We start from the raw sequence: 13,480 nt of genomic DNA, 5'->3' as shown, positions 1-13,480 counted from the left end.
TATTTTCTATAAGAAACAATGAATACTCGGTTGTTTTGTTTATTTCTCATAAACATTACAGATTGATATTTTAAAAGGGAGACAACTAATGACATATGTATTACTTTAATTTCATTTTTAGTGCTTATTTTATTAACTGACCCTTTTATGTCAATCAGATTAAAACACAGATCCTACATGTATTTAATTTCGTTTTTTATAGTTCAAAATTTCGTTTAACTTGTCTTTCATACACTAGGATCTGGAAGAGTTGTTGTATAACTCAGGTTTTGGATGATGTGAGGGATTATCTAATGAAATAGTCTGTTAGGGCACGTTTTTGGTGTGAGGTGCACGGGACTGTGGGTAACCCACTAGAAACATCAATGCTGATTGGTTAATCAAATGTCTGACATCATAGGGTCAAAAGCTGCTCGCATGACCGCTGACGCGACCTTCCACTACAGCTGGTCAGATCTTCATGTAGTGCAGGACATCGAAAGTATAAAAAAACGAAACGAAATATAGATCTGTATTTTAATCAAATTGCTTTTATGCATTAGCTTTATTTGCTTTCATTGTTTCTATTCACCTTTTATACATGTATATATATAGTTTTAGGTCTTAAAGTGTCTGAACATATTAACACAAGGTACAATTTTATGGATACACAATTACAGAGTTTAATACTAAGTGACGTTTCCATGAGGATATTCTCATCTTTTGATTAATAAAGACGAAGTATCCTCATCCAAACGTCGCTTAGCATTAAACTCAGTAATTGTGTATCCATAAAATTGTACCTTGTGTTAACATGTTCAATTACTAAATACCAATCAAAGAAGAAATAATAACTTGTAAAAAAGTGTTGACTTGATTTAATTCTGTGCACATTTGAGATTTGTTGTCTGTAGATTAAAGAAGCTGAATCACTAATATTTGGGACCTAGATCAATTTCTGAAATTGACAAATGGGTCGCAACGCATATAATAATGTAATATGAATGTATATAAACTGATTTACATTCAATCGTTTCTGTTTTTACTGTAATTTCTAATCAGTTATATTCGACGAAATATAACTGATTAGAAATTACTGTAAAAGCGGAAACGACACATTTGTGTCAATTTTTAAGTGGCAAATATTAGCAATTTAGCTCCTTTAACATCAGGAAAACTGACTTCAGTTTGTGATGGGCAAAGGAAATATGTGTAAACTGAAGTATAACAGCATGTTCATGGGTGTCTGCAAGCAAGGGCAACAGTAGGGCAATTTGTCACAAAAAATCTTTGGTTAATTTTTAGAATGTTTTTTATATAATTCTCACTTTGAAATGTGATCGTATATTATCGACACACCTGTTCTTGAGGTCATGGTTATCATCTGACTGTCTTACATTTTATATACCTTAAGTCTTTGTTTTAATAAATGAAGAAGCCTATTTATTTTCAACGAGGGGGGGGTTGGATGGCTGAATGGTTAGCGTGCACGCGCTGTATCATAAAGTCTGTCATTGAGTCGACTGGCGTGGTTTCGAATCCATGGTTGTACGTGACAAAGAGTAGGGTCGCCTGTCCAACCTCGTGGGTTTTCTCCAGGTCCTCCGGTTTCCTCCCACTGCTAAAGACCCCTATGCGCAAGCGAATTATTGAAATAAAATTAAACCATATGTTAATCCCGAAATGACCTAGTTTGTGTTGAGTGGACGTTAAACCCCATTTCTCTCTCTCTCTTTTTTCAACGATTTCCAATAATTACTTTCAGGGTTATTTCCCTTGATATTGTCAATGCCCTAGCAGTGAAACTTATCAAATTTAATTCAAACTACAATGTTAATTTACTGATTTTCAATGATTTCCAATAATTTCAGATGTATTGCCTTTAATCACCTTGAAAAATCAGTAATTTACTGGCAACCTATCTTTTAAAATGTGGTAAATTTCGGTTACATTAAAAATCATTTCCATTTTTAATTTAAAGACATATAATTATAATATTAACATAATTATTATCAAAAGTTTTGTAACCAGATTTGCTTGGAAGTACCAATAACTTACCCCCCCCCCCCCACCTCAGCGGCCCACACTTGTACAAAACTCTGTGGACACCCATGTACATTATTCTAACCTTTTACGTTATATTACTAACATTTTAACGCATGTTGCATGGTTGGTTTATCAAGGTTATTTTTGGCTTACGTTACAGAACCAGTTGTTGAGGAGGTGATAGAAGCAACTATTTTACCATCAAGTAACATCCGAACAGGGGATAATATCGCTAATCCTCGTCATACAGCAATATTAGATGCATCTGGATAACGTCACTTTCTTGAATTACAATTAAAAATATTTCTTATGTTTCTTTCATGTGTTTTAATTATAGATCATGATGCATTGTGACAGAACTAAATCTATCCTTTTTCTGGTTTTCAATATTATAAGAATTATTATTTAGACATTATTCACGTGACATGCCCAAAATCAACTCTCTAGAGCATTGGATGGCTGAGATATTAAGTGAATTAGACAACGTCTACCATATATTCGTTGAACGTTGAAATGGAATATCGAAACATTATTATTACGATGTATCATATCTATGGTACTTGACAATTGGGACTACTTACGCTATTTCTTGTTAAAACTTCAAACAGTCATAACATCTCTCAGAATTACATGTAATATAGTAATTGACTGAAATTTTCAATGTATGAATTTTTCCGTATCTATTCTTAAACTTTAAAAATAAAGAGAATGAAAAATTTATATATTGAATGGTACATATACACTCAGTACACTATATTAATTTTGTAATTTTGAATTTTATTCACCATGTCTTGATGTCTGATTATGCAGATTCCTGGTCGGACAATTTAGGATGTTTGGAAAATAGTGTTGGACTTGTCCGGAAGATACGGGCGAAATCCCTATTATAGCAAGCCCACTCTTTATCTAAATTCTTACATAATGCATCTTTTAAAGGAGAAAATAATTTTGTTAAATAGATCTATGTTTAAGTATAATGTATATTGTTATGAATTAGTTATTGAACATATTAACTTTTCTGTTTGTGCAATTTTCCACATTGACATTGACCAATCAAAAAAGTGGTACTTAGAGTTGTAATCTTTCTGGTATCAGGATACAAAAAGTTTAACCTATTTACAATGTTCTTATCATCAAATATATTGTTTTCATTGTTACAGAGATGGGAACTTGAGTCTCCAACTAAGGTAGAATCAATATCCTGCCTTGGGACTCGACTTGAAATATGTATTGTGACCCTACTCTCGACTCAGACTTAGCAGTCGTGATGACTCGCGACTTGAAAGAGCTTAGGACTTGATGGACTGGCGACTTGAACAGGACTTGGCATTTGCAAAGACTTGGGACTCAACTCGACTTGGTACTAAAGTCAGCAACTTGTGATTCAGCTCGACTTGGTACTAAAGTCAGCGATTTGGTACTCATCCCGACTTGGTACTAAAGTCAGCAACTTGTTCTTCAACTCAACTTGGTTCTAAAGTCAGCGATGTGGGACTCGACTTGGACTTGAGGTGCCGCGACTTGCGACTCGACTCAGATTCAAGGTCCCACGACTGATTACTGCTTCTATGAAATTGAAACATAAGGGAGAATCCTATCCAACTTTTTAAATTGTAAATTTAGACTAGGATACATATAATTATAAACATGGTTAAATATTTTGTTATTTAAACGTGTTTGATAGAATAGGCTGACTGATTTTAGGGCAAGAATAGATGATTTTACTGATGTTGTATCAGGGTACCTAACTAGAGCATCTGCTGAACGGGTTATTATATGTTTCTCTCAATAATTATAATTAAACTGATTTAATTTTATTTACGGTACATTCCATTTATTTTGGGATTGAGGTGGGGAGACATCAGTCAATATGATTAAAACACAGATCCTATTTCGTTTCGTTTATTTCTCAGTACTCACTAGGATCTGGAAGAGTTGTTATATAACATGCGTTCTGGATGGCGTGAAGTATTAGCCAATGAAACCATCTGTTACGGCGACGTCTTGGCGTCCCATGCCTGGAACTGTGGGTAAACTACTAGAAACGTGAATGCTGATTGATTAATCAATCTCTGACATCATAGGGTCAAAAGCCACCCGTGCGATCCCTGGCGTGACCTTCCAGTACAACTGGTCAGATCTTCATGTAGTGTAGGCCATCGAAAGTATAAAAAAACGAAACAAAATATAGATCTGTATTATTTTAATCAGACTGAAATAGAAAAGACTTCCCCAATAAGAACTCTTACAGTAATTTTAATATTGTAAAACCTTACCTGGCCTGACAGGCATTAATTTTAATATTGTTATATTATATCTTACCTGGCCTGACAGGTATTAATCTGTCTACGTTTATACATTTTAATCAGATTGTACATTAGTAGGTCTATTTCTTTGGTGACTGATGGCTAGTTTGACCTTTTTTTCCTGACTAGACTAAAACAAACTAGCTGTGTTAAAAAAGTAGCTGTATTAAAAACATGGTTGCTTGGGTGTCTATGGGATGTTATGAATTAGCAAAAGCTCCAAATTCTATGTGATATTTATTTATATCTATGTCTGTGATAGAAATAAGTGATATTTATGGTTAATTACATAAAAATTCTATGTCATATTTATCTATACCTATCTGTGATAGAATTATATTTATGGTTAATTACATAAAATTTGTTGTTGTTTTATTAGTTATATATGTATATACATGCTCTTATATAAATTGTAAGCCATTCTCTCTTTACTGTCCAACCTCGTGGATTTTCTCCGGGGTCCTTGGGTTTCCTACCACCCCTAAAGACCCCTACATGCAAGCGAATTATTGAAATAAAATTGAACCATATGTTAGTTCCGAAATAACCTAATTTGTGTCAGTGGAGTTAAACCCTCTCTCTCTCTCTCTCTCTCTCTCTTAGTCATAATTATAAATCAATAAATATGTTTAATTTTGTCATATTTATAAATTTTAGTATTATGTATTTATTATCATTTCCATAATATATATTTTGTGATATCCATTATTTGTATTTACACCGTTTAGCTCAGCACTGATTTATAATTTTTAATTTTTAATGATTTCAAGTATGCTAAGACTTTGTTTATTGTACAGAAAAATGAAATTCAGCATTACTTTTGTATTATATATATATATATATAATAGTTGAAAAAGAAACATTGTTGTGGTTATTTTTATATGATGTAGTCACCTTGGTTGTTTTTGTTATTGCACGGCAGATTTTACCTCTTGCTTACTGTTTGATCTATTAAATTTTCAAAAGGCATTATGCGAGTGTTAAATTTGCCTATTGCAGGACTTTTTTGTGGCTTCAAATGTGATATGAATTCTTATTTAGACATGACAATCCAATAATCCTAGACTATCAGATCTCACAGTGACTAAGTGGGTAAGGCGCTGGCTCGCTAGACTGGAGGTCGGGTTTCTGATCCCTGCATTGGCCGAGAAAGTTCCTCCAGATTTTATGGCGTGGTTCCCCCTTGTCAGTGATGCAGGACAGAGGGCCTGACAAGGACAGCTGTCTAGTCCTTTGGATGGGACAAAAAAACAAGGTCCCTGTACACATTGACAGTTGGAATTCGATATAAAAGTAGGTCCTAGTGCCGCTGTCTGGCAAAATTTCCCTCATAGCGCACTGTATGGCGTATGTACGTCTTCATTAGCCCAGTTAGGAGCAGAACAGTAGGACGTTAAACCCCATTTCATTTGTCTTGGATATTGAGCGGGATATCTGCGTTAAAGGACAATATTCGTGCCAGTCATTATCACATATGTGATAGAGCTGGTTAAACACATTCCAAATATAATTTTATGTCAGAGATCATTGCTACGATAGCTGAGTAATACAGTTTTTCTGAATCGAAAGTGACAAACGCCAAAGGAAAACACGAGTCGCCTCTCTATATAACTGACTGATGTGATGAATGATAACGGATATACGGGCGTATATGTGATAATGACTGGCACCAATATTGTCCTTTAAATGCTTATAGGACTGGCGAAGCATGGCTTAACTCACAGAGACTACCGACAAAGGCCTGATATCTTGTATCTTAAAAGTCTTATTTGGAATAAAAGTAACGGTAATAGACATTCGATACAAATTTAACTGATCCGCTGCGTGAAACCGGTTAAAAGTAGCCTTTAATAACTGCGCTCAGAATAAAGTAATTTGACAGAAATTTTTAACATATTCATTTTTTATTATCTCTTTTTGAACTGTTAGTATTATAGCAAAAACGACCAGCTCTTTATCAAAATCTCGCATAAAATGAAATGAAATGAAGTGGGGTTTAACGTCCTACTGTTCTGCTCCTATACTGGGCTAATGAAGACGGGCATACACCATACAGTGTGCTATGAGGAAAATCTCGCATAATGCCTCTTATCTAAACGTTATATTTCGAAAATAATGATTTCTTTTTTTACTATAATTATAAACAATATTTTATTAGCAGAAAATTCCAGATGCCTTTCTATGTCAACTCTTCATTTAAAAAATAAGCCAAAATAATTTACTTTTTTTCTGATTATATGTTTTCTGAATAACTGATCTCTATTTGACAATAAATTCTTTTTGTTAATTTGTTTTATTTCATTTCTGTAAGAAATCTGAAGCCACAATTAAAAAAGATAATTATTGATGTGTTGGTAAGGTTTAATTAAACTGAAAACTTTTTATGCGTAAAAAATGAAAAGAAAGCAAAAAAAAAAAAAAAACTTTATTTTTGGGTTGTGGCTAAAATTGATTTTTTTTTTTTTTTTTAAATTTCACGCCCATTTCTTATAAGTGGTGGCCAGAAATACTTTAATTAATTGGTGGTTGCTTTGAAGATCATTGTCAAGAGTTGTCTCCCTTTAATGCACAATATTGAAGCTGACATACTAGATTCTCGAGATATTGAAGATTGAATACTTTTCCACGTAGCTCCTCAGTGGTAGCAACATATTTTTTTATTTGATTTTACAATTAAAAAAAAACAGTTGAAAATCATACCCAGTGGTTCTGTTGCCCCCAGGGAAAAATGTACAGAAAATTGACAATAGAGCAGACTCAGTTAGAAGGATTTAATTATATCAAGACACTTTAGGAATGCTCGATTGTGAGTCCAGAACGTCTAGAATTGACAGAATTGAAATCGAGTGACACAGAATTCAGTTCTGTCAGTTCTGACTATAGAGTTGGTGTGAGTAGAATTGTGATGTAATTAAACACACAAAAATATGTTTCGGTTGCCTGGTTAGTTGAGATATTTACTTATTCAGTCGAAGCATGCGTTGTAGCCAAAAAAAACCTTTTCACTCGATTGTCACTATTTTGGGGATTGAGAGAATTCAGTTTTTAAATGGTCGATCGAGTACCCCCAAAGATATACTCAGCTTCTTAGGTAGTGCAGATTAAGTTATTAAAAGGATACTAATAAGATATACACAGGATCTTAAATAATCATGGTCTTCAAAAGGTGACGCAGTAATTTAATCCTAATTACAGGACTTACGACAGTACATGCAAGTAGTACTTGGCACAAAGCAGTGGAATTATGAAGTAATTGATATAGTCATGTGTTGGATTTCCCCCACCACCAATTACACATAGGTTATGAGGACTATTCTAATATATGAGGAAGAATTGAGCAATTAAACTTGTCCGCTCTTGTGAATGTTTTAAATCAATTTATTCTGACACTGCACCCAGTTATTTAAAAGAACTCTTTGAATTTTTATACTCCCCGGCGATCCAACTTTCGTTCTTCAAGTGATCGAAGCATATTGAGGATTCCTAAACATAATAAATGTTCTGGTGAATATGTTTTCTCCGCCAGAGCAACTAAAATGTGGAATGATCTTCCAAAAACTCTTTGATAGTCCTCTTCCATCCAGGGCTTTAAGATAACTAACTTAAAACTTAGAAACACTCATGTGTAAAGAAGCGCTATATAAATCGAACAATAATAATATCTTATTTGTACAGACTATATTTAATACGCTTGAATCAAGTCTTCTTGAAGATATATCATCAGTCTTCTTGAATCGATTCTTGTAGAAGGTATATCATTCTTCTAGTTAATAACCATAGCTTAATCATTCAGTGTCTTGAATCGATTCTTGTTGAAGATATATCAGTGTCTTGAATCGATTCTTGTTGAAGATATATCAGTGTTCTTGAATCGATCCTTGTTGAAGATATATCAGTGTTCTTGAATCGATTATTCTTGAAGATGTATCAGTCTTTTTTAATCAATTCTACTTGAAGACATACTAGTCTTCTGGATAATAACCTTAGCTTAAAGGAGCTAAGTCGCTAATATTTGGGATCTAGAAATTGACACAAAGGCGGCGCAATGCATATAATAATGTAATATGAATGTATATAAACTGATTTACATTCAATCGTTTCTGTTTTTACTGTAATTTCTAATTAGTTAATTTCGGCGAAATACGGCAGAAATCTCAATCGAATAGCTATCTCCAGAGTCTGGTTATACCAGTCTACACCGAAATTATTTATTGCGCATGCTCTCCAAATAAGAATATAGCCTCGTTCTTCGAGCCCCTTGTTACAAATGACTCTGAAAAGCATTATGGTACACGATTAGTGTACCAATGGTAAAATGTTTATTTTGTCGTAAATATTGGATATCAGAAACCCATCTTTTCCCGGTAACATCACATCAATGTTAATTTAAATAGACAAATAATGTGTGCCTTCAATGTCGAAGAATTTGGATGATATTAAGTTAGAGACTTAGCTACTTTAATCATTTTAATGGGACAGCAGTTAGATGATTAGATGCAAACTGGCTGGTAAAATCATCATCATCATTAATCAATCATCATTATCATCATTCATCATCATTTTAAATGGTATTAATTTTAAATGTGTATTACTGTTTAATTTCAGGAGCTTTAAAAGATGCTAAAGTTGTCTTTGTTGTTGGTAAGTATTCATATAGAAGTGATCATTTATTATATCTGCAAGTAAGAAAAATGAATGAAGACCAAATAAATTCTTATTTAAATTGGTATTCAATGTTTTTAAAATTATGATATCAACAATCGTGGTGCCAGAGAGGGAAGCTCAGAGGACAAGCACCCATCTCCCCCTCCCTTATCTGATAGATTTGATAAATTAATGTATGTAATGTGTATCCAATGCCCACCGTGTCAAAGCTCCATGGGCCAATTTTGCCCTTTCTTTTAAATACATAGGTGCAGTTATGAGTTCCATACACAGCATATACTCCAAATCTAGTCTTTCTCTTTAGGGGGTGGGGGGTGTTGGGCCAAATTATTGAAATACAATTGAACCATATGTTAGTTCCGAAATGAACTAGTTTATGTCGAGTGAAAATTAAACCCCATTTCTCTCTCTCTCTCTCTCTCTCTCTCTCTCCAAATCATGTATTTCTCTTGATATTTTTGAAAATTATCTGGCACCATGCCACTAATGTATCAATGATCAATGGGCGAAGATTTGGTATTTATTTGATTCATTTTTCTAGGTGGACCAGGAAGTGGTAAGGGTACACAGTGTGCTAAAATAGTAGAAAAATATGGCTTCACTCATCTTTCTACTGGTGACTTATTACGAGAGGAAGTCGCCTCAGGTTCACAAAGAGGCAAGGAACTGACCGAAATAATGAAGAAAGGAGATCTAGTGCCTTTGGTAAGTTTGTTTAATTAACAAACTTATTCATGATCTCATTGGAATTTATTAAAACTTAAACATACATTATGCAAGAGGTAAATCTGCCTATTGCAGGTCTTTCTTTAGGCTTGAAATGTTATCTAAATTATTAATTTGACATTAATTAACAAAACTAGATCTTAATCAACTCTTGATGCCATTGTATACTCAAGATTTTAACTAGATTAGAATGGTTCGCCATTTAAAAATCTAATTTAAAAAAGGGAAAGCGAGTCTAAGTCTCGAATATACTAGTGCCCTTGTTAGCACAATGCACACATCTTGTCAAAACTACAAACAAGATTCTAGACATCTGTGTTCACTCAGATTCAACTGTACATCTATAATTAAAAACACTGCATGAAGAAGTCCCCATGGCAATCTAAAATATTCATTCAGATACAATTGTACATGTCTAATTAAGAACAATGCATGGCAATCTAAATTCAAGTGGTAACGTTGAAAAAATTTACCATTACACTTCATATTAGTCTCAAAATAACCACAATGTTGTGCTGAAAAGATGTTGAACATTCTTTTCCTTTTATTAAACATCCAGGATACTGTGTTAGCCATGTTGAAAGATGCTATGGTTGCTAAGGCAACTACAAGTAAAGGATTTTTGATAGATGGTTATCCTAGAGAATTAGAACAAGGCATTAGATTTGAAAGGGAGGTAAGAAATTAAAGTACATACCACATACCATATATATATTTTTTTTTAAGTGAATTTTTCAAAGTCTGATATAAGGGCAATCTGATTAAAGCACAGATCCTATTTCGTTTTTTATAGTTCAAAATTTGGTTTTACGCTAGGGTCTGGAAGAGTTGTTATTGTGGTATTGGGGTGTATAGGCCACAAGATGGCCTGGATTGTTTATGACAATCAGAAGAGCTAATTAAAAACAGCCATCTTCCATTTCACTCCATCCCAGAATTCCATCTAGGATCAAAGCCTTTTATTAATCAAGGGAAGTAACTCTATTAACACAAAGAACTCAAGAAGGCTTCTGACCACTATTCCTTAATAATATGAATAAGTTGGTTTAGTAAAGGGAGTATATGACATTATATAACAGGTGTTCTGCTTGATGTGAGGAATTAGCCAATGAAATGCTCTTCTATGGCTAGGGCTGTGCACAGAACTGTGGGAAAAAAATTAGAAACGTCAATGCTGATTGATTAATCAATGTCTGACGTCATAGGGCCAAAAGCCGCACGTATGAACCCTCACACGACCTTCTACTACAACTAGTCATATCTTCATGTAGTCGAGGCCATCGAAAGTATAAAAAAACAAAACGAAATATAGATCTGTATTTTAATCAGACTGAAATAAGGGATAAACCTTGTACATGTATATTGTCTGTCCAGAGTGAGAAATGAATTGTAGTATCTTGTATTGGAACCAGTGTCTTCGGAAACATTGATCTGAGATAAAAACCCTTGGTGGGAGTAGACGTTAAATCTCTTATACGAAGTTGTATAAAAACGTGATGAAACAAAACCAAAATGAATCTTTCTGAAACCATTTTCTATGCTTATGCGAGATTCACATTATGCAAGAGCTGGATCTGCCTATTGCACGTCTTTCTGTAGGCCTGAAAAGTTATATAAACTATTAATTAGACATTAATTAACTTATCCAGACCATAATCAACTCTCGATGCCATCTCTAGCCAGCGATATTTACTGGATTTAAATACGTTTTGTGATGGATGATTTAACAACAAAAAGGATAATCGAGTAATGATGATCAAAGCTAGCCCTAAGACTGAATCACTCATATCTCAGTTCAGAGTGGAGCAATTTGACTGCAATTTTCAGCATATTTTTAAACAAGTCAGTCTGATTATATATATAATTAAATTAAGAATGCTTTATTTTCAGGTTGTACCAGCTCAATTTGTTTTATGTTTTGACGTTTCGGATAAAACAATGACAGACAGACTTTTAGACAGAGCTAAGACGAGTGGCAGAGCAGACGACAATGAAGAAACTATCAAAAAGAGGCTCAAAACCTTCCATGACATCACACAACCAGTTATTGATTATTTCCAAAAACAGAATAAAGTTAGAATGGTGAGCTAAATCGCTAATAATTGGGACTTAGAAATTCACACAAATGGGTTGCAACGCATATAATAATGGAATATGAATGTATATAAACTGATTTACATTAAGTCATTTCTGTTTTTACTCTAACTTCAAACCAGTTATGTTCGGCGAAATTCCAGTCTACACCAATAGTATTAATTGTGCATGCTCTCCAGATAAGAATATGGCGTCACCGTTGGACATGACTTGTGGAATATGTCTAGTCTCGTTCCTCGGGTCCCTTGTTACAAATGGCGCTGAAATGCATTATGGTACACTCATGTACCAATGGTAAAATGTTTATTTTGTCTTAAGCACTATATTCTCAAAAGGGTGAAAATTTATACATTTTGAAACAAATTGCCGGGGATGTGATTTGTTGTCTGGCAACCTTACCTTTTAATATAAAATATTTTGATTTTATAGATACCTGCTGAAACTACAGTGCCGGGGATGTGATTTGTTGCCTGGCAACCTATCGTTTAATGTAAAATATTTTAATATTATAGATACCTGCTGAAACTACAATGTGATTTGTTGCCTGGCAACCTATCTTTTAATGTAAAATATTTTAATATTATAGATACCTGCTGAAACTACAGTGGATGAAATATTTGGAGAAGTACAAAAAGTTTTTGATGCTCTTGCACAACCAGGTAATGATATTTTGTAAAGTTTTATTCGTTAATCTTGAGGGGGGGTGGATGGCTGAATGGTTAGCGTGCGCACGCTGTATCATAAAGTCTGTCATTGAGTCGACTGGCGTGGTTTCGAATCCCCGGTCGTACGTGACAAGGAGTAGGGTCGCCTGTCCAACCTCGTGGGTTTTCTCCGGGTCCTCCGGTTTCCTCCCACTGCTAAAGACCCCTACGCGCAAGCGAATTATTGAAATATAATTAAACCATATGTTAGTCCCGAAATGACCTAGTTTGTGTCGAGTGGACGTTAAACCCCATTTCTCTCTCTCTCTCTCTCTCTCGTTAATCTTGTAATGCCATTAAAAATTAATTTTAAGACATATTTCCTTGAGATATGAGAGCCTAAATACATAAAATCGATCGAAAAATGTATTTGTATTAATGTATATCATATCTTACAAGCTATGAATAGGATACCTTATTCAATTTTATATATCATTCTGATTGAATTTTCTCAAATTTTATCGAGCAGATTGTATTCAAAATATTCATCCATAACTTCAGTTTTAAAGTCTCTTCACTGGTTGCCTGTCGAACCCCAGATTCAATATAAAGTTCTGTCATTAGTGTATAAATGTCAAAATAATCTCGCTTCCTGATATTTGTTTGATCTTTTGACAAACTATAAACCAAGTCTGGAAATAAGGCACCTTTCACAGACAATGTCAGGCACAGATTCAGGCTTTGTCAGGCACAAAACCTATGGTGGCTGTCATTTTGTCCGGCACTGCTATGTCGTGTTTGCTGATATTATTAATACATATCCGGCACTAAGTTGAAAATGTCAGGTACTATTTCATTCTGACATTTTGTCAGGTACATCTAAAACCGTTATTTCCAGGCCTGCTATAAACCTAAACCTACTCTAAAGTTGCATAACAAAAATATACTTGCTGTTCCTAAAACAAAACTAAAACAATTTGGTGATAAAAGTTTCAGTGCGCGCAGCAGCTCGACTTTGGA

General features: G+C 34.1%; 1 protein-coding gene across 4 annotated transcripts in view; it reads left to right on the top strand.

Annotated features, from left to right (window-relative positions):
- The window catches only part of LOC126808474 (adenylate kinase isoenzyme 5), a 58,960-nt gene that overhangs the window by 28,751 nt on the left and 16,729 nt on the right, over positions 1-13,480 (top strand). For 3 of the 4 annotated variants that reach the window (XM_050533196.1, XM_050533195.1, XM_050533202.2), the window contains 5 exons: positions 8,937-8,972; positions 9,538-9,701; positions 10,282-10,398; positions 11,613-11,804; positions 12,403-12,475. In XM_050533196.1, the coding sequence (XP_050389153.1) occupies positions 8,937-8,972; positions 9,538-9,701; positions 10,282-10,398; positions 11,613-11,804; positions 12,403-12,475 (582 nt within the window). Of the gene's footprint in view, positions 1-2,185; positions 3,320-8,936; positions 8,973-9,537; positions 9,702-10,281; positions 10,399-11,612; positions 11,805-12,402; positions 12,476-13,480 lie in introns of those variants that run through there. The other variant, XM_050533201.1, reaches the window with a different exon arrangement.

This window comes from Patella vulgata, chromosome 1 (genome assembly GCF_932274485.2).
Source record: "Patella vulgata chromosome 1, xgPatVulg1.2, whole genome shotgun sequence".
Lineage (NCBI taxonomy): Eukaryota > Metazoa > Mollusca > Gastropoda > Patellidae > Patella > Patella vulgata.
The sequence above is the reverse complement of the archived record's forward strand: the minus strand, read 5'-3'. Positions and strand labels throughout refer to the sequence as shown.